The sequence below is a fragment of the Hyposmocoma kahamanoa genome, unplaced genomic scaffold (assembly GCF_003589595.1).
Source record: "Hyposmocoma kahamanoa isolate Upper Pololo Valley unplaced genomic scaffold, ASM358959v1 78, whole genome shotgun sequence".
NCBI classification, from domain to species: domain Eukaryota; kingdom Metazoa; phylum Arthropoda; class Insecta; order Lepidoptera; family Cosmopterigidae; genus Hyposmocoma; species Hyposmocoma kahamanoa.
In genome coordinates this window covers 13,004,669-13,027,838 of record NW_020653945.1, presented here as the reverse complement: position 1 = coordinate 13,027,838, position 23,170 = coordinate 13,004,669, and the positions used below count along the sequence as shown (strand labels likewise).

General features: G+C 37.2%; 2 protein-coding genes across 2 annotated transcripts; both read left to right on the top strand.

Moving 5' to 3' along the window:
* Window positions 1-3,494: 3,494 nt before the first annotated feature.
* Window positions 3,495-6,672, top strand: LOC113233452 (esterase FE4-like). The gene is made up of 3 exons (XM_026468591.1): window positions 3,495-3,683; window positions 4,911-6,196; window positions 6,338-6,672. Exons 1-3 carry the CDS (start codon window positions 3,495-3,497, stop codon window positions 6,549-6,551), a joined length of 1,689 nt encoding a protein of 562 aa, XP_026324376.1. The 3' UTR covers window positions 6,552-6,672.
* Window positions 6,673-12,314: 5,642 nt separating this feature from the next.
* Window positions 12,315-17,116, top strand: LOC113232877 (esterase FE4-like). The gene is made up of 3 exons (XM_026467751.1): window positions 12,315-12,500; window positions 14,334-15,628; window positions 16,238-17,116. The coding sequence occupies exons 1-3, from the start codon at window positions 12,315-12,317 to the stop codon at window positions 16,446-16,448; spliced, it is 1,692 nt and encodes a 563-aa protein (XP_026323536.1). The 3' UTR covers window positions 16,449-17,116.
* Window positions 17,117-23,170: the final 6,054 nt, after the last annotated feature.

Below are 23,170 nucleotides of genomic sequence, written 5' to 3'. Positions count from 1 at the left end.
AAAAAAATCTTTAAATTATTGTGGAAGCTGTGTGACAGTCGTATTAGCATCCAACTAGAATAAATATGTTGTGAAAGTAAACATAAACACATTTCGCTATTTAAGAACAATATCAATGTAACACACTGGCAGGCGGGCGGCTCTTGGATGAAAATTGTAACAATATTGTAAGTTACTAGTCAGAGCTTATTGATGTATGAAGAGGCTGTATGGTGCAACCTTTGCCTACCCAAATAAATGGTAAAAATTTATTTTTAACAAATATGTCAATTATACAATATATTACGCTATATTATGCCTGGTTCACTAGTCTCCCACTTGCGGTTTCGCATGCTTGCGTTGTTGGCTGGGTATACTGAGTAGAAATTTGCCCTCCGCGCTAAGGCGAGACTTCGCGGCGCGTTGCCTTTGTTTTGGTTGTAGTGGACGCGTGGACGCTGCTGCTCTATGATTGATCAGTGGTCCTCCGCAAACGTTACCTGTTGCTTGCTTGGAAATATCAAGCTTGCTAGTTATCAAACTCACGCAACGTAAAGAAATCCAATGCAAAGCAAGCGGGCGGCACTAGCGAGCGACACGTGAACAGTATTGCTTGCGCGTGCGCAACAGATCTTTCCGTATATGCGAAACGTGTCACGCAATCAAGCGAAAAATGCAAGTGAAAGACTCGTGAACCCGCTATTAAGGCGGGTACTCATTAGCGAGCTGTGTAACTGTAACGTGACAGATACAGTAACGAGGTTCTAGTGTGTACGCGTGAAACGTCTTCACTCGCTAGAATGAGTACCTGGTTATCGTCAGCTCACTGCGAACCAGACGTGTTTCGCTCACGGTAAGCTCGAAAACACGTACACACTATGATTTTTGGTAACATAATATGCAACGGATACGGTTACAGCTGGCTTTACATTTCAAGGCAATGTTTATGTCATTCAAAATTAAGCACATTGCCATTATTCAGCTAAATCGTAGATTAAAACCCGCAAATTCACTTTCACTTTGCTTTTTAATTGTTAATTTTAATGACATTTTGCCATTTAAATGACAAAATTATTAAAATCAAAAATTTCATAGTCACATCCATGATTTTATTTGAGTAATTTTGTTTCAAGTGCAATTTTAATGGTAGCGGCTATTTCCAGTAGCCTACAAGAATATTTTTTTTGATGAATTCAATATGATTTTTAATAAATAGTATTAAGCAACTTTTAATTTTCTGTGTATAATAAAACTGAAAATTTGTTCTGTAAATGCTACAAAAGTGTGTCCACTGATATTTTTGGGTAACCCAGTTGCCTTTTTAAGCAGCTTTCATACAACCACTAATATGAAAAATAGTTTATTTGTACCATCACAAGCTACAAAATTCTTGTTACATGTATTAATAAGGACTAGTTGTATTAGCTAATTATAGTTTGTGAGGAAGCTGGAATGTAAACTAGGTCGAAACCTGTGCTATAGCTTCCAGGCCCCCCCACCACGGAAATAATTATTACTTAAAATATAAGCACTTAATAATTAACAAAATGTATTAATATAATGGTAAAAAGAACGCTAGATGACTCTACATAAGATCTTACTACATTTTATTGTGAAAGAATCGCGGGTCTTGACTTTATAATTGTACATTTAATATCTTTGATAGGGTTGACTTCAATTGTAATTGCAATTGTATTTATCGTAATATTTATTATTTAGATAGATAAGGTACTATGTAGGTAAGATACTTGTTAATTTTATAGTAATGCTGATTCGCATTTTTTTTTTCAGTTGGTAATTATAGATAAATCACTGCATTAATAGATACATATAAATCGTGTACGTCGATATACAATACAAGTTTTAATCAATGAGCGATATTAGAGTCTGAGTAAAATTAATTAGTAATAGAAATGGTTAGTTCTTAGATACCTAATTGTTTTATCACTGGAGAAGACCAAAATTCCCCTTTCAATAATAATTTATGAATAACAAAATTTGTTTCAAAATCAGATGCAGTTTTAAAACAACCACAATTTTAATGTAAGGGTAAAAAGGACGCTGACGGCTCTACATGAGATCTTACTACATTTTATTGTGAAAGCGTCATGGGCCCTGACTTTATGCTTTTATATTTAATGTCTTATGTAGTCTTATATAATAGTAGATAATACAATATTTTTACGGCACACAAAGAGACATTATAGAACAACAAAAACAAACAACAATAATAATTTTAATACAATATACACCCTTCTACAAGTACGTACCTACTTCCTACTGTCTGAAATGCTATTTGCAAATAATGATGATACACTTAAAATCCATATCAGTCCTTGGAAATGTCGCATGCTTTATGTAATTAATTTTATCTGTATACATATTTATATAGCAGTAGTAGTAGGTACTTATCTATATATATGTCAAAGTAGTAGTAATTTAGATATAGTGTTGATTACAAATCGAAGAGATTAATCTAAAAATATAAAAAAATAGACTTACAAAAGTTACAAAAGAATTGTTATTGTTATGGACAATTTTATATTGCATCTTTATCTATTTCTGCCGCCAAGTAATAATGTGAGCATTAGCGCGTTCCGGTTTTGAAGGGTATAAGGGTACAGAGACATGTGACTCGCAAACTTGTGTCTCAGGGTGCCGGGCGCAGTGGCTATACTCCTCAGATCTTTGCGATTTAAAGCTCTGACAGTTACTGTAACTGCTATGGACAAGCGTGTCACTTCAATTACCACCAGGCGCTCGACTTGTTCGTCCCGTCACATGGAATCATAAAAAAATATTGCATGCTCTAGAATGAGCTTTCCAAATCTAGAACTCCAAATGTTCCACTTTTTACTAATAACTCACATAACGCCCTAGTCTAATCTCTTAACTGTGTGCTGGATGCTACGTCGTGCACATCTTTACTGAAACTTGCATAATATGTTATTTATATTTTTCACTGTGTTACAGTAGTACGATAGAGTAGTCAAGAGTCACATGTAGCTACTACTATAAAATATGATTAAGAAGGGTTATTTGAGTAAAATCAGTTTTATTGAGCAAAAGACATCAACGTAATCGCATTATGGACAATACCAATTGCAACTAGGTTGAGTGTTTTATCGAAATATAAATAAATAATGCAATAAATTCAAGGTTTAGATTTTGCATAGTTATCCTTCCCTGTAACAGTAGGAACCTCTACTCTCGAAGTTGTTGACGAGTTAATCTACCTCGGACAAACTTCATTCATACAAAGGCTGAAATGACGTATTAGGCCATTTGAGAGACGCAACCTGTACTGGATGCCCTGTGTTACAGTATTTCTGTTATAGATTGGTACGCATTTTTCGCATGCTTTTATGAGATTGCATTGATGGATCTGCGTACCGTTTAGGTCCTCGGATTTCTCTCAGAGAAAAGTTTAGGGAGACTGGTGTCATGACTGTGACATCACAGTACATTTACTCAAATATTAAAAAATCATAATTTCAATAAGAAAGAAGATATCCATGAGGTTTGGACGGGTTTTAAGTGTGCTATTCGTGATATGTGCGGGGCTTGTTCAAGCGTTAGCCGACCAGGAGTCAAGAGTCGTGCAGATCACATCGGGCGCTGTACGCGGCTACAAGGAAGATGACCTCTTCATATTCTATTCAATCCCATACGCGACCGCGCCTACCGGCAGGAACAAGTTCAAGGTCAGACTGTAAAACAACAATCTATTTACTTTTCATCAATTGCATCCTGTACCCGCCGAGATACTATATAGAGTTAGTAGAAATTGAAGTTAGATGATAATATATTGCTTATAATAAGAAAGACCGAGGAGCTTTACAATTTTTATGTTACCAAGCATATTATCCCGGCAAAAGTGGTTTTAACTCAATGCACTCAATGAATAAAGATCATTATGTACTATGTAACCGTAACAAATATTTGTAAAAATGACACTGTGTTACAAGCATGAAAAAAAATTGGGAACCTTTGGAAAATTTCCTCTTTTTTGTACATACTTGTCGTGTTGTTACGTTTTTAAAGCGTAATTTTTTTTAGGTTCTGCGCTTGGTACTAAACACCAATGTGTATTTTTATTTCACAAAAAATATTTCAGAAAAACCTACGATATAAATTCTAACTGATATTTTACATCATAAATCACAAAATATAAATTTAAAAACAAATATAGCACGCAAAAAAATAGGTAATTTTTTTAACTTTTTCTTTTATATAATAATAATGACGCACATATACATAGCCCCGCACTAGAGAAACCCTGTATCGCGGGTGCCATGGACACACGCATAGACAACCACAAATTACACCCAGACTCATGAGAGAAATAAATGTAGGCCATACAAATTTTCTCCCGGTCCGGGAATCGAACCCGGGACCTCTGCATGGCAGTCCAGCATGGTAACCGTTCGGCCACGGAATCAGTATTGAAACAAACCACGCTTTAGATACCACAGTAATCGCTAACTTAGCTACAAATTATTCCTTGCAACTTGATAACGTACTTACCTTGGTTATTTTTGCACTTTTATGCTCTTTTACAAAAATAAATAAAAAAGATCCATGTAATTAGGATCCATAATAAACTGAAGCAAATCCCTATTTACAAAACCAACTCGTCAGAAATTAATTTCAATTAATTTCGTTTAGTATTTTTTTACGAATTCAAATATAATAATAACTCGTTTGAATGCAGTTTAACTACATTGCTGGTAATTGTGATATAAATTGAAGGCAGAAAGTATCAAATATATAGTAGAATTATCATTTGCATCGACTTTGAATAGTTTATTAAATATGGTTTTTAAGATACAACAAAAAATTGTACGAGGTGTAACACAAAATGTACGAGGTGTAACACAAAATGTACGAGGGAATAAAATATTTTGTATATTTATCTGTTATCTTTTCAGGCTCCACTCCCGGCACCGATGTGGCTGGATACATTCGAAGCTGTAGATAAACATATTGTGTGCCATCAATCTGTCATATTTCCCCTTCCACAAACAAGTATCTATCAAGAGGACTGCCTTATCGTAAACGTGTACGTTCCTGATACAGAACAAACTAAATTACCAGTTGTGGTCTACGTGCATGGTGGAGGATACCAGGTGGGGCATGGGAATTTTTTGACACCAAAAGCCTTGGTTAAAAGTAAAAAAGTCATCGCTATCACATTCAACTACCGACTTGGAGTGCACGGTTTTCTCTGTTTGGGTACAGAAGACGTACCTGGCAACGCCGGAATGAAAGACCAAGTAGCGCTACTGCGCTGGGTACAGAAAAATATCGCTAAATTCGGTGGCAACCCTAATGAGGTAACCATCGCCGGATACAGCGCCGGCTCCTCCGCAGTTGATCTACTCATGCTTTCGAAGTCCACAAAAGGATTATTCAATAAAGTAATTCCGGAAAGTGGTGCCAACGTCGCAGTATGGTCGGTGCAAATAAACCCTCTAAAAAACGCCAAGGAATTTGCAAAGACTCAAAACTTCACAGACATAGACAACTTATACGCGCTTGAAGAATTTTACAAAAGTGCCTCGTTTGAGGTGTTAACGTCGGATAATTTTGCAACTAGACCTGACTCGACCTTTATGTTCGTTCCATGTGTCGAACGCCATACTAACACACACATATTACTCGATGATGCACCCGTAAATATATTGAAAAGTGGAAAATATAATAAAGTTCCATTATTGTATGGATTTGCAAATATGGAGGGTCTGCTTCGAGTACAAACGGGTTACGATTTGTTTAAAGATAAAATGAATTCCAAGTTCTCCGATTTCCTACCAGCTGATTTAGAATTTGAAAGTGATGCACAAAAAGAGGAAGTAGCAAAACAAGTAAAGGAATTCTACTTTGGAGACAAAGCTATTGGTGACAAAACCATATTGGCATATATAGATTACTTCTCTGATGTTATGTTTGCATATCCAACTTTAAGAGCCGTAAAATATCACGCAGAGGCAGGCAACGATCAAGTGTACCTCTATGAATACTCTTTTCCTGAGGAGCAATTATTACCTAAATCAATACAAACACAAATTAAGGGTGCAAATCATTGTGCTCAAACAATAGCCGTAATGGACCCAGTTACTATAAGCGATTTGTTACCACCTCAAAATCCTAGCGAGGATTTATTAAATTTGAAAAAAGTTACTCGAGAACTGTGGCTCAACTTCATTGCTACGGGGTATGTTGTGATTTAATTATTTTCCAATAAATTAGAAAATTACTAACTTACTAAGAACTCTAACCATTTTTTGCTTTGTTCACAATTTTTAGTTGTAAGGTGTAGTTTAGTTGTAATTTTAAATATGATATTAATTTTCAGCAAGCCAGTGTCATCTGAGAGCCCCCTGCCCTCTTGGCCACCGGCCGACGCGTTAGGTGCGCCTTTCATGTCTCTGACGATGCCGGCAAAGTTGATCGACGGCCCGTTACTGGAGAACCGCAGGCGCTTCTGGGACGATATCTACGATAAGCACTACCGCGCCCCTATTTCACCGCCCCCACCACCACCCTCTACGACACACTCAGAATTGTGATAGAGAACGAATTTTGGATTACCTGTATGTTGTACCAATCAGTATAGCTGAGTTATTTTTCTCTACCTAATTTCGGTGGCAATTTTTAATATTTAAATATTCTAAAATATTATCATGAAGCATTATTTAATATTCGAGTGTAGTAACCTGAAATATTATTTAATATTTCACGCTGATATACTCGAATACTTAAATAATGAAAATTTAGGTTAAGTAAACTAACCTGAAAATTACCCATATAAATGTACTCAACTATAATCTAAAATGTTGCACAAAGAATCTGACCATGTGTTTCTTATGCCATTCATTATTATAGTAACAGAATGCAACTGCAGCAAACAAGATAATAAAATCTGCAAAACCCTTTTATTTCAGCTAATCAGGTTAACTCTAGACAATCTTTTAAAAAATGAAATTGTAAGGCTTATATGGGCTGGCTGCTTACGTTCATCAAAATTCGCTTGGCACACGGTTTGCTGGTGGCTTCTATTGGTTGAAGGCGGAAGGTGGCAGTGCAGGACGGGTGGTCGTAGTGACAATGACTGGCGAGGCATGGTTGTAGACTGGATAACGTGACTGCTTGTGAACTAGTGTAAAATTAGCATGTGGCACACGCCTCACGGTTTATAGTAAATTTTTCTACGTCTGACTACATCTTCCAATTACTGCAGATGTATTAAAACGAGCAATGCAACATAAACTTTAACTGTCTCCGTGGCCGAACGGTTACCAAGCTGGTCTGCCACGCAGAGGTCCTGTGTTTGATTCCCGGGCCGGGAGAAATATTTGTATGGCCTACATTTATTTCTCTCGTGAGTTTATGGTTTGGGTGGTATCGGTCTACGCATGGGTAGCACCAGTTTTACGATTTTGTGCATAGAAGTACAGAAAAAACAGTTTTAAAATTTACCCAAAGCTGATGGTAGATTTGATAAACACGTAAAGACGCAACATGATTAATTATATTCTCGTCGTCCTTTCTGGCATTTGTAAAACTCGAACTGAGTGTGAGAAGTACAATGATAACAATCTCTTTATTAACAGCGGTTAAATTGTCTCTTCAGACTCGTTATAGATTTTATGATCTAGACATCTAGAAAGCAGCAGAGCTCCTTGTGAAAGATGCCACCTTACCTATTTCTGCTGCCGAGGAGTAATGTGAGCAATACTGCGTTCCTGTTTGGAAGGGTAAAGGGGGCTAATGAAATTACTGGCGCATGGGACTTGTCAACTTATGTCTCAGGGCGATGGGCGCAGAGGCAGTGCCTTTAAAATTTAAGATCCTTAAAATTTAAAGCTCTGAGCGGCACTGCAATTGTTATGTATATATTAGTTGAGTAAATTTCAGAGTGCATTCGTTACCTTTATTTGTAATGCCAGTTAAAGATCCCTATGTACTCACGTACAGACTCTAACCCTCATTTTAAATACCAATCTCAAAGGCAGGCTACTTATTACGAGAATATTATTTCGCGATAAAACCAATCGTAAGGAGCAGTTACCTTTCTCTTAGTAATTATCGAACAATTTGTTCATAAATAATAGCAGTCGCCGCCCGGTTGCAAGCGAGCCAACTTGTTCCAATATCTTGCTAACTAGACTAATGTCTGGTTAGCAACTGCTCCCAATGATAACTTGTACCAATAAATAGACGCTGCTACTCACTCAGGGGCATACTCGATATAGGGTAGGAGACTGTACTTTATGTGTTAAATGCCTGTTTTGCTCATTCACCATCATCATCAATCCATTTATATGACCCACTGCTGGGCGCAGGTCTCGCTCTACATTGGCCCGATGAGGATTGGGAACTTTTTACGTTTTCCGTTTTATGTACCTTCTTCGACGTACTGGTTTAACACGATGTTTTTTCCTTCACCAAAAAGCTCACGATTCAATTTCAAATTAAATTTCGCACGTAAGTTCCGACATACTCAGAGCACGGATTTTAACCCACACCCTCTGTTTGTGAGGCGGTAGGTTTACCTTGGAGTGCTGAGGTCGCTCCCCGAAGTCTTCAGCAAACCGAGGAGGCTGCTGAAATTCCTGGAGGAGCTTGGGTGGCACGAGTAGGACCCAGCATCCACCACACTTAAAATAGGCGCCTGGACGTCGAGTTGCGGACATCAGCCCGTTACACCAAGTACCAAGTGCCAAGAGGCGGTTGGTCAAACCATTAGACTACCACAGCTTTTTTACCAACCTTTACTTTTTTACCTTTTCTTACTTATTCTACTGATTAGTATGTATTTTGAAGTGTGAATTATTATATTATGTATTTTGACAAAATTCTGACCCATAACTTTTTCCCACAGACCACATAAATACTAGTAATTTTTTCCCTATTTTAGTTCGTAAATTAGCCTTGCATGTTTGTAAAGATGTTCATAATGTAATTGTTAGAAGCGACAGTAAAAGAAAAAAATATGCAAATTATGACGATTTGAAAAAAGTGGTCCGGAGACGAATAAAATAGTCAGGGAACGTATAAAAAACGAAACAAATCACAATAAAATCGTTTATTTTTTAGTTTTAAACATGCAAATTTGTTGTACATTAATTTTTAGTCTCAATAAATCGCTTTAGTAACATTACTGTATTGGTAACAAAAATACGTAACTAAAACGACAACAATTCTTGCTAGTCAGTCGAAACGAGATCACATTTTCGTAAAATGCTGATGCTTATAGATTAAAAATGCATAAGCCTGTGCCTATTTTTCAGTCACCTACCACATACGTGAACAGCCCCATATCTTTGTACATTAGTTTTGATTGTAGTGACCCTCCCTTCCTACCCCTAGCCTCTAGGGTATACGAGAAGGGCACCATAACCTGTACGCGCCCAGGAATCTTATAAGTTCAGTTTCCTGCCCCAGATTCTCAGTTCCTGCGCCAGTATACAGGGTTCGTACGGTTCGACTTCGTCTGGTTCTCGAGTGACTAGTGTCTCGGGTGAGCCGTCCCGGGTGCACGTTTTCCAGATAGGTACCGGAGCTGTAGGCACGCTCACTTCCTGTCGCGCATTGCCCAACTAGCGGTTGTCACCGCTAACCCGTCGGCTCTAAGTCCACTATCAAATCTCCTCATTGGTGGCGGAGCTGTTAGGTATACTCACTGCCCGACGCCGAAAAACGACGTCTCTCCAATTCTCAATAACTTAAGCGGCAGGAGGGACCGGAGGATATCTAGCTTTCCGGGCCGGATCACATTGTCAATCTGTTAGACCTTAACCATCCACAACTTGATCTATTGTCCAATAGGCTTAGGCACAAAAGCGGCAAATTACTATTATGTAGAGACATCAACAACCAACCATCTGATCTACTATTCAACTGCCATTGCAATGTTTTTGTATGCTTTTCAAGACACGTCTAAGGCGTACTCTTCTAATTATTTGTCACTAAAGGATATATTTAATTTGAAGACTAAATAGTTAATTAAACAGGATAATAAATTCAGGTATGCATAGCAATTACCTTAGTTTAGTAGGGCAACATAGATCGTTAGAGACTGAATGAATGAATGCCATGCACTGCCATGACACTGACGCTATATTGAGATTCAACCACCATCGCAACAAGATTTTAGCAGAATAACAAATTGTTATCATAAATGGCAATGTAATCTCAGCACTGCAGTCTCAAAGGAATTCTAATCACAAGTGGTTTGAAGAAAATTAGCACACGTGGGGTCCTGAACGCGTGCCGTTTTGTCACTTGCGGTTCGATGCTAAATTAACGACGTGCTACGATCGGTCCGGACAGCAAAATTGCACAGAAATAGTACCTACAATTTGTGATCATTTTGGAGTCACATTTTTTCCAGGGGCCTGATAACAAATTGCAGCGAAAAAAGTATTTAAATGACCTTGGCTGCAAAATCAGTGATAGGATATTATATAGGATAGTGAATGTATTATATACACCGGCTCAATTCTTGACTTTAAAATAGTAAGACTACTTCTAATTGATGCTTCGTAATTCAGTTTTTAAACAAGTTTTTCTATTCCATTAGGGAGTTGCGACACACCGGGGGCTGAAGTTTTGACTTATCAAAAAAATTTCTTTTTCGCAAAAAAATAATTCCTTACGTCGTCGCCAGTTTTAGTGCAAGATGTTAATATTTTAAATATAAAGGTGTAGATATAAAAATAAGTGGTATAAGGAACAAATTTCACAGGATATTTCTAGGGAAATCGAAAATTTCATCATGATTAGAACGTCCCTTATATATTTATACTTTCTGGGAACATGTACTTTTCGCTATTTTACAAGTGCCAGTTTAAAAAAGATTTTAATAATTATTATCTAGTTAGATAACGTTTATACATATTAATGCTGATTCAGCATTTTTCGCCATAGATAAATCTTAGATAATTTGTAAAAAGAGATCGTCTAAGTAAATACACAATACAAGGTCCATTCAAAACCACACCGAGAGTCTACAGTTCCACATCCACAGTTTATACTTTTTTATACCACTCCCGTACGATTACTCGAACTTCTCGACCAGCAAAGGTTACAAAAGTTATTCAGAACACAGTTATCGAATGAAAGTTACCAACGTCCTATTGTTTACAAAGCAAGAATGTAGTATGGATATCTCTTAATATTTTAAATAAAGTTTGGATTTTGTTCAATTTTATTAGTTTATTTTAATGCAAGACTAACGCATTCCTATATTCAAGGCGTTTAAAGTCTTAAAAATGTATGTAAAACGATTTTACCACACGCAAAATAGGCGCCTTGACGTCGAGTTGCGGACACTAGCCCGTTACACCAAGTACCAAGTACCAAAACGATTTTAGTTTTTCTTATAATCTATTTCACCAACTAACTCCGTAAACTCTGTTAGATAATGATACTCGTATATCGTATCCGAATCCGAATCGAACGTTTAACTCGAATGTGAATAGCTCAGAAAGCGCCCTTCGATTCGAGAACGATAACCTATCTTATCTACCACGAGTTTAATGTGACAGTTGTCGCTACCGACCGTGTAAATTACTTAAAATTTTGTACGGCAAATTATACAGCGCCTCTAACGGTCACAAAAAGAAACAACATTTTGTATACAAACATGTTACGCGGCCGCTAGCGATAACTATCACTGTAATCTGATGTTACAGGCACAGTAAAGAAAAATGACAACTTATTTTGTGTTTCAAAATAAGAATAACACAAAGAAAAGTAGCTATGATTGATTACTGCGGAGAACTAGGCGCGGTATAACGATGTATTTAAATCTTATAAAATATAACTGAAACCAAGTTCTATATAGTCACTTTGTAATTTACGATATATTAGGGATGATTCTACCAATCAATAAAAACAAATTTTAAAACGAGACAGAATATGTGAGTCCCAACCCAAATATTTCGGTCGAATACGTATGAAGGTTCAATATAGAATAAATGGCTGTATAAGTATTATTTTTGCAGTTTGTAGAGCCTCTCCGGTATTGAAAGATAGGATTACACAGAAAAAAAATAATTAATATAATGGAACAACAAAATATTAATATCCTAGAAACAACATGGCCTTCTGCGATCATGTGTTCTAAATTTTGTTTTGTAATAACTTGAATAATATTGAGATAAGTACTAAAACATTAGAACACTAATGGTCTTTCTAAAGGTAGTATTTATTAATATAATAAACATTTATTATGTAAAATCTATACTTATGGCAATATTATCAAACTGATAACATCGTAAAAAAAAGTTAAGGCTTCATTATCATTTAGTAATCAGTTCACTGCGATGAGGTTTGGACGGGTTTTATGTGTAGTTTTGGTAATATTATGCGCGGCGTCTACGCAGGCCGACCAGGAGTCAAGAGTCGTGCGTACCACCTCAGGTTCTGTACGCGGCTACAAGGAAGATGACGTTTACGTATTCTACTCAATCCCATACGCGACAGCACCCACCGGCAGAGATAAGTTCAAGGTCAGAGTCTAAAACACTTTAGTGTCCATATATCCTAAACCTACAGTGAGATGCTGTACAGAGTTAACAGAAGAAGTTGAAAACAAGTAATAATTTCGAACATATAGCAGTATTTGTAAAAGTAATTAGGGCACATGAAAAAATCGATGAAAACGAAAACAATCCCAGCGAGTGACTTATTCTTACTATAAAATATCGGGGGTAACATGTATTGCGTAAAGAAGTTTTGAACTTGGCCTAGATTTTAATATACCAGGCAACCACATCAATCGCCTGGTCTTAAACTAGGGCAATTCCCTGTACTACGAGTACCATAGCAACGGAATTTACTCTGAGGCACTTATCAGAACACCCAGGCGGGAAATAATTTAAAAAAGTTCATTTCTCAATTTGGTCGAATTTGTTAGGCCACCTAGGCCGTCAAGATATGGAAGTCGATCTTGTCTTTATTATTTGCATTAGCACAACTGTGTTCCACCAAGCACGCAGTCTAGTAGCAGTAGAACTCCTTGTGAAAGAGTTCGTCCAGGCCACCTTACCTATTTCTGTCGACAAGCAATGTGAGCATTATTGCGTTCCGATTTTTAAGGGTAGGTGTACTGGTGAAATTACAGGCTTAAGGGACTTGTCAACTTATGTCTCAAGGTAACGGGGGCAGCGGCCTTGCCCCTCTGATATTTGCGATTTAAAGCTCTGAGTGGCACTGCAACTGTTATGTACAGGCATGTCGGTTACCACCAGGCCCGCGACTTGTGTTCGATCAGATAAGGAATAAAACAGTTTAAAGTAAATTTTTATTTGATACCCATCATAAACTTATTTTGAGTGTTTAGGACAAAATTCTAGTTACCTTTTATTATGCTTTATTGGTTTTCACTGCTAACAAACACAGATCAATGTTAATTTTAATTAAAATAGCGGCATGCGGTGGTTAAGTTTGCGTACCTGATTTCGTGAGTTTGTTTACTGTGTAATTTATATATTTAATCAAACTTAGCGCTACATAACATGATTGAGTAAAGGAAAAACAGTCAAATAATGAAACTAAACAACGACGAAATAAACCTTGACCAGTTGTATTAGAGACCGTAACAAACAAAAAAAAAGTGTAAAAAATAACAGAAGACCAATAAAAAGAGTCTTGTTATGAACGGTTGGACCTTGTATGTATAATGGCGGCATAATTGGGTAGAATAGGTAGTATATGACGTAGGAAAAGCAAAGGTAGTTTAAGACGTATTACATAACAAAGATGTAAACATTACTTTAAAATTGATGTCATTAAGGACACAGTAATAACTTCAAAATACACTATCGTGTAGTGACATGGTAGTGACTAAAAATGAAACGGAGGGAATGTTTAGAAAACAATATTATGTTATGATTGCTAGGTGTCGCTGCTAGTGAAGATTAGCTATTTTAGTAAACGTTGAAGGACAAGAGTATTCCTGTTATTGTATTGGAAGAGGGAAGTGTCAGAACTCTGGCTAGTACCAGGCCTTTTCCCTTGCTTTGTAATACTTGATGAACAAATAAAGATACAGCATTTCGGAGACTCTTTTATTGGAACGTTACCTTTTAATGAGCTAGCTAGCTATGAATAAATAATATAAATAGCTGATAGATTGTATGTTAGAGCCATTCCCTTGTAATAATATAGTTCCTCTCACATAACCGTCATCTTCTTTAAATCACACGCACCCACATAAGTAGATATCATCATTGTGTCGATACATAATACGTACATTAAAATATACGTCTCCACAATATAAAAATTTTAATTCCAATATTATTCGCAACACAAAAGTGCCTCATGTACTTACTATTTTTCAGGCTCCGATACCAGCACCGATGTGGCTGGAAACATTCGAAGCTGTAGATAAGCATATTGTGTGCCATCAATCAGTCGTATTTTCGCTTCCTCCTACAAGTATATATCAAGAGGACTGCCTTATCGCAAACATATTTGTTCCTGACACAGAAGAGACAAAATTACCAGTTGTGGTGTATGTACACGGCGGAGCATATCAGGTGGGGTTCGGAAATTTATTGACACCAAAATCCTTGGTTAACAGCAAAAAAGTAATTGCTGTCACATTTAATTACCGACTTGGAGTGCACGGCTTTCTCTGTTTGGGTACAGAAGACGTACCTGGGAACGCCGGAATGAAAGACCAAGTAGCGCTACTGCGCTGGGTCCAGAAAAACATCGGTAAATTTGGTGGTAACCCCAATGACGTGACCATCGCCGGATACAGCGCCGGCTCCTCCGCAGTAGATTTACTCATGCTTTCGAAGTCCGCAAAAGGATTATTTAACAAAGTAATCCCAGAAAGTGGTGCTAACATCGCAGTATGGTCGGTGCAAATAGACCCTCTAAATATCGCCAAGGAATTTGCAATAAGTCAAAACTTCACAGACGTGGACAACATTTACGCGCTTGAAGAATTTTACAGAAGTGCACCGTTTGAGGTATTAACATCGGATAATTTTATGTCTAGAAGTGATTCCACCGTCATGTTCTCTCCATGTGTCGAACGCTATATAAGTACTAAGACTGAAAGATTTCTTGATGATGCGCCTGTAAATATATTGAAAAATGGGAAATATAATAAAGTCCCGATATTGTATGGATTTGCAAATATGGAGGGTATTAACAGAGTGCAAATGGGTTACGATTTGTTTAAAGATAAAATGAATTCCAAGTTCTCCGATTTCATGCCAGCTGATTTAGAATTCGAAAGTGAAGCTCAAAAACAAAAAGTAGCGAAACAAGTGAAGGAATTCTACTTCGGCGACAAAGCTGTCGGTGACGATACTATATTGGCGTACATCGATTTTTTTACTGATGTTATGTTTGCATATTCCACTTTAAGAGCCGTAAAGTATCACGCCGAGGCGGGCCATAATCAAGTGTACGTGTATGAATACTCTTTTCCTGATGACCAAATAATGCCCGAAACAATAAAAGCAAAAGTTAGGGGTGCAGATCACTGTGCACAGACAACAGCGGTTCTCGATTCACCTCCTGAAGGTAGCGAATGGGCGCCCCCAGAAAATAAAAGTGAGGAGTATAAACGATTAAGGGCAATCATGAGAGAATTATGGCTCAACTTCATTACGACAGGGTAATGTTATGATTTCATTTTTCTTCTTCTTAGTATTTCGAATATACTGTATTTTCACATTCCACGGGATTGTGTGTTCTATATAATTCATGAGCTCATCTTGTGTGCAAATCGCTGATACCTGTGCAGCCGGTGTAAGCGTGGGCCATGGTCTGAGGAAAATAACATCCACTCACTTAATTAGTCCCCATCAGAGAAACTCTATACACTTTACACTTTTCCTCTTCCCGTTGTCTATAATCAGCGACAGGAAATGTGGCCCAGCCGTTTTTCATACAAACAGTGCACCTTCTGAAATAAAGGTGAAATACATAAACGAGAAGAATGAAATAAAAAATAAAATAAAAATTATGTATATAATTTTATACATATATTTCGTCTCATAACTTACCGTAATGTAATGAAATAATAAAGAAATAAATGAAGGATATTCCTGTACTTTAAATTTGAGTTTTTGTTTTTTCTGTGCTTATAAAGATACATACATATGTAAATACGAAAAACATCAAGGCCGCATTTTCTGCCGCTATATGCTTGATTTTAAATCTCTAAAGACACTTCCTTGCATTGTCTGTAGTCTGCAATTTGAAATATAATCTTATTTTCCAGCAAGCCGGTGCCTTCTGAGAGCGCACTGCCAGCGTGGCCGCCAGCGAACGCCTCTGGCGCTCCCTACATGTCACTTACAATGCCGCCTCAGTTAGTCGATGGTCCGCTGTTGGAGCGTCGCACGCGCTTTTGGGACGCCATCTACGACAAGTACTACCGCACCCCAGTCCCTCCACCCACACCACCTCCAAAAATGCACACAGAATTGTGATTCTGATTATACGCAAAGTTGTTTAATACTATCTAGTTTTACTTACCTACTTTGTGTAGTACGAGTATAGCATGAACATTTTTGGTCACTAATTATTAAAATAAATTCATTTTAATGTGTTATTAAAATTTTAATTAAATTTACTCTCGAAATTTTCAAAGGAAATAAATAATCTATGAAATTATAAAATATTTTGCACAAATCATAGTTCATAACATCAAATAATAGGCTACGCCGACGACAGATCTTGATGTATGGATGCGAAGCGTCAGTGTCCACTTTGACGTTGAAGTAGGAGAACAAGTTCTTAATGGCGGAGAGGAAAACCTTTAGGAAGATTCTGGGACCAACTAGGAAAGAAGGTGGAACCTGGCGAATGAGGAAAAATCTGGAGATCATATCTGGGGCAAACGTCCTAGATATGGCTAGATCGACCAAGTCCACAAAGACCTGTGTGAGTTTCGAATAGCCGATTGGCAATAAGCGGCACAGAACAGAGAAGAGTGGCGCATATTAAGTTAAGATTCACTTCGGGTCGTTCAGCCAGCCAAGTAAGTAAGTATAGTTCATGTGGATAAAATATTACAATTGAATAAATTTTATGGAGATTATTTAATTGTAACTGACTAAGTATCAATAAATGTGATTGTACTTACATACGTAGAGCTAGGTACATAATGTAGGTCAGTACAAATATTCAATTAAAATTATATTATATTATAATTATATATTATAAAATTAAAGAAATAAACTTTAAAAAACCCAGTTTTTCATTGTTATTTTAAAAGGAAAGGCAAGGACTTTTAGGGGAAACTGAAATGAATGATCCGATGGTGAACTGATATTCGTGACAGACAGTCTGCGTCGAGCAAAGGAACGAACTCGACATTTGTAAAATTGTGTCATTTTATGCAAATATCAAGAAAAATGTCGTCGTGCGTTTAGAGTGCAGTAATAAAGTAAATAAAACACGAGGAATCACATACCACGCGTAAGTTAGTAAAACATTTATATGTATAAAGATCTTTGTCAGTATGCTAGACGACAGCTTTGATTAGTAAGTGTTAAAATATTATTCATTATTCATGTAATTTTTATATTGTATTAATGATTAAAATAGGATTATTCTTGGGAACACATCACTTAAATGGTGTTTACTATCAAGCAATGCATTTGTATCGTCAGTCGTATATTCAAGCGCCACTCTTCGAAAATTTCTGAAAAAGAAATGAGAAAAGTACTGACACTCAGCTACTGTCAGCGTGAAGTTATATGCAATATTCCGATTCTCTCTTTTATTTCAAAAGGCAATCTGTACCGGCAGCATTTGTGCTATTTCCGATGCCGTTTGCACAATAGTTGGAGGCGAACCAGTAACACTTTCGTTGAAATTGTACTTCATCTCTGCTATAATTTACGCCAAAATTTTGATATGGATATCAGTATTATTGGCTCCAAATTCTTAGTCATAAATTTACAAAGAATGGCCAACGACGACGAGGCATACCAAGAAGGAGATGGCAATAACTTGGACGCATATAGTATAGGAGGACTTTTTTTCGTGGACGAAATCCTCCTAGGATTAGGTTATGCGACAGTGGCTTTCTCGGGTGCTCTAGTGGGAGGGATTCAGGATTGACTTTGCGCACCGAAACCCCTCCATCACCTGAAATGTGCTACGTCCTCCCCTCCACCTCATCACGACGAAGCGGACCACACCGCCCCGTCTTCCTCTTACTTACTGGAGCCCCCGCAGGAGCGGGATAGGCTCTCTACCGATCACGCTCGGCGACCTCCTTCTGGCGCATCACCGCTTCACAGAAGGACACTGCTTCATGATCCGTGAGCATAGCCGCTACTGTGTCTGGCGGAGATAGATCTCGCCTGAGCTGGGCAATCAGGGTGTTTCGGTCCTCCAGGCGCGAGGTCCACGCTTGCTCCAGACTTCTCGAACGCTCATCGGCGCTCCTGTTCCCGCACTTTCAGCGGCGAAGTCTCCCCCGCCTAGCGGACGTACGCGTAAATATATTCCCAGCTGTGGGAAACAATACGCTAAAAAAATTTGTTATTAGCTTATGTCCATAATCGTGTGAATTCTCCTGATCGTTTTCGGCCACGGCAACTGTTTCAGCTCCGCTGTTGGTGGCGCTCGGCCAGAACAGTAGTTAGACCAATAAAAAACAGAAACATACATGCAAAATCTTAAAACTAAGTGCATATCTATTACAGATCGACGCTACATGCACAGTAAATTGAAATAATACAAAAAGAAAAGTGTATGCTATGTAACCATGTAAGTCACTTAAAAAATAGTGTGATCAATCATTTAACCCATTAGGCGTTCAAGAGCCGCACGGTGTCTCTAACGCACAGCTGTGTTTTCATCCACCATTAAATAAAAATTACAAACTTATTTATTATTATACATTGCCACTTGCGTTTAGTGTAATTTTAGCTCTCTAATATATGACTTCAGTAGGAATTCAGTTCATCATAGAAACCCTAACCATTGCTCACTCCATCGCACGCTGAGCGACTTTAAATTTGTGGATGAGGTCTGTTGTCAATGTAGTGGTGTTCATGTAAAAAAATCGATATTTTTTCTGATGTTATATATTGAAATGTTGTATCGATATTTTGCGATATATCGGTACAAAACATCGATATTTTCGATATATCGTAAATAATTCCGAAAGATAAAAGGAAGCAAATTTTAATAAGAGTAAATAAGTACAATCACCAGTTTTGACACAATATTCAAGTATTTCTTCAATTACTTTTATGATACGTTGTTGCTAAATCGCATATATTTGTTTTTTTTTAAAACGAGCTGACGTTTCGGGTTCCATGTGAACGTAACGTAAACATTCTTAAAATTCTTTAGATTTAGTGACAAGTCGCTAAAAGGGCAACACTGCCCCAGTCGTTGGAGCGGGAATCAATATCCACCGAACGACGGCGTTTCTCACCAGACAAGGCAAGGCTTTGTTTGACTTTGGCAAAAAATATATTTAATTTGCCTACACAAACGAAATCCTTTAAACAAAAAAGAAGAAAGAAACATTTTTTTACGAAAGACAGCAAAGACTGCCATTTTATTTCCGATAGCTCTAATCAACGGCTAACCGCACACATGCAATATTATTGACAACCTAATTTTATGTATGTTCCCAACACAACAATATCGCCCGCACACAAGCAATATTATTGTGAGTATGTGCGGCTAGCCAAGTACAATTTTGAATTGCGTACTTTCAACTTTGTATGATTTTTCATGTATCAGATAAAATACCGAAAAAAATACCGAATGATACGATAATATCGGATTGATATCGAATCAATCCGATATTATCGTATCATTCGAGGGCATATATCGATATTTTTTTGAAATATCGATATATATCGAGCACTCCTACGTCTACTTTTTGATCTCACGGCAAAAAGTCCAATACAAAATGTTTTTCCCTTGTGATTTTTTTGTGTTAAATTAATATAAAAAATATGTGTTTTCAATTATTTTTTGGTGGCGGGCGTTGACATTTTTTTACCTTGCCTTGGTGAGCCAAAAAGTTTGGTATCCTATGGGTTAACGTAACAGTACTTAACAGTAACGTAAGTGAGTACCTTACCCTTTAGTCGAGACTGTAGACCGGTAGCGTGTCAATCCTAATCTTAATTAATTGCATTGGCCTTATAGGTAAATAAGTTCTTTTTTAAACCGAGCGCCTGGGCCACTAAGATAAACCATTGAAATTCAACTCACTGAAAATTTGGTGTGTTATTTTGTCATGAAGCCGAGCTAAGATTTCTTCAAAGTTAATTTACCATAGCAACAACAATAATGTTACATTCACGTGGTCAAGGATTTAGACCATCTTACAAACCTGCGATCCGGGTACGTACCACGTCCTCTAAGTGATATTATACTGAGTCGCATTAAGCAGGTCAGAAAAAGTTCCTTATCCATTTATTTAGAGCGAAAAATTGAGTTGCGCATTAAATGTCGACGGACCGAGCAGAAGCGAAACGCACATCGATTTTTTCGCTCTTATTGCATGGACATAAAGTTTTTTTGGAATTGCTCAAGACGTATAATCGCCCACGGCCCTGTATACTTCAAAATGTACACAATAAGTGAAGTGATTCAGACCTAGATTCCTATGATCACGTAAACGCCCAGTGTACGTACAATATAACCAAAATATCGCATTCAAATTTGACGCTACATAATCTCTATGACTATAGGATATATAGAAAAATACGTTTTTTATTTAAAAATGTGGGCATACTTGCCTGGGCCTGTAGCATGTAATTATATTTACTCTATTTTAATGTACATTGGGCGTTTAGAGCTTTTCCCATTGTAGTTTGCTGGGTCTTAGGAGGTTAAGCGTTAATAAGTGTGGTGACTCCGTCACTCTCTGCTTCGCTTTGAGTCTGATTCTTGAACAACTTCAGTTTAGTCGATCATAGTTTACGAGACAGGAGTTACGAGGAGGAGGAGAGATGTTCTTTGTTCTTAAAACGATTCTAACAATATTATAGTTGGACGTTACAATTCATTTACATAATTTTTGGTCGAGTCTGAGTTCTGATCGTCCACTCAAAACGCACATCGTTTCCGCTCTTAGTACGTCATCCTGAAGCTTTTTCTGACTATCTTAATGCGATTACGCATCAATATGTGTAGCATGTGGTTTCCCTAAGCGATTTTGTTGGAACCGAAATGGTGGCGCTATCATTGGCATTTATACCAATGTTGATATTAACAGTGAAAGACGTACCTAGCTTAAAATTGAGCTAAAAGATCTGTTTTTAGCTTGCCTGCATTAATACTAGCAGTTTGGGTTGCAATAAATTAATTTTGTTACGAGCACAACGACGTAGGATTTGATGGGTAACTTTAATGGATATAGTGTGGGCACATTGTAACGGCCCTTATGTGGAGTGAGTATGAAAATGTTGACTTACAGGGATATTTTCGACTTTGAAAGCTAATACGTTAGAGGGAATATATACAAGTAGTTACGAGTATATGGGACAAAACAACATTCAAGTTTATTTTGTCTTTTAGCTCATTTTCTCAAGAATCTTTCATAGTCTATCGTGGTTATAGAATAGAACAGAACAGGAGCAGAATGGAGCAGAACAGAATAGAATATAAATAATTTCTTCCGTAAAAACCACATTGCACACACTATATAACTACAATACATAATACTTTTCGTCTACAGCACATGACTTAAAACAACTGGAAAGCGCAACATACCTTAATAAAGTACATTACATTAACAAATAATACGAATAAAAAACTTAAGTAAATGGGCAGTTCTCATAAAATTTCGAAATTCGTGCTTCCGATATTTATTAAAATTTTTGGGAAGAATTTGTATTTATTTTTTATCAATTTCCTAGTACTTATGTAAATAGTTTTTGGTGATATAGTGGTTCCCAAAATAAATGACTTTTAAGAAAATGTAAAGGGCAGTCAGAACATTTGAAGGTGAGGGAATGACGAAATCAAAAGAAACCAAGAAAAAATAGTGATTAAAACTTGCTTTTTGACTTTTGTGTAAGCTTACTGCTACCAATAACTCGTCTGGGTGAATAATTATTAGATAAAATCAAATGTTTAACTACTTTTTATATGATATGAGGGAATGACTGTCAAAAGTGTGACTTATAGAATTTTAAATTAAATCTTTTCGTTGTAGAAACTTTTTACACACACAAGCGAAAAAAAATTTAAAAAAATTCTTCAAATCGCTCTCGTTATATTTCCAAATGCACGTTAGACGTTTCCTTTCTACCGTCGTCGTTATAAATACGAAGTAGTTACATTCTGATTTAATTGTTAACAGATACAGATCCAAAATCCGATTTCGGTGCAAACGTATCTTAATTTCAGAATATAAACATTCTGATAATTAATTTAATAACACCAGTACCTAACAGTATCGCTATAGCGACCGTCATTTTACAGCGGGTTTGAAATCGACCGTACAACACATAAATTTACTTTTAACTTTACGTTCAGCAAGTCGAGTGGTTATTCTTATGATTGTCTGAAAGAAAAACTTGCCTTAATAATGTAACACCTACGTTATATTTATACACTAGCTGTGTCCACGATAATAATATCATAGGGCTCATTCAGCGGGCAGGCGCAGGCGCGGCCTGGTGCAGTCGCAGCGGTGCAGTGCCGTGCTGAAGCGGCTATGAGCGGGTAGATCCACACGTCGAAATCGCAAACAGACGCTAGACGCTAGACCAGGTACTATGAAAGGTACGGGGGGACCCAGGCAATAGATCTAACAACGCGGCGCGTGTGGCCACTATGAACGCAAGGAGCGTCTACATACATTTGATTTACACGCACCCGCGCCCGCGTCCGCGCCTGCCGCCACTCTGAATAAAGGCCATACCGTGCACACGCGTATCACTTACGCACGTGTAGGTAACTCTTTTGGTTGGTTATGATTTTCTAATTGTTATGTATAGTTAAATATACTGAAATATCAAAATATAAATAATAAATAATTTATATTGTTAAAATAAAATAATTTGTATAACATATGTAGCGTAAATTGGAATGAACTTTGGAAAAATTTTAAAATAAGGTATATATTTAATAACTTTTGTAACAATAGTGAAAGATATGGTGATTTGCTATAATATTAGACATAACTGGTTGATGGCTTTGCCATCTCAGTCACCCGTGA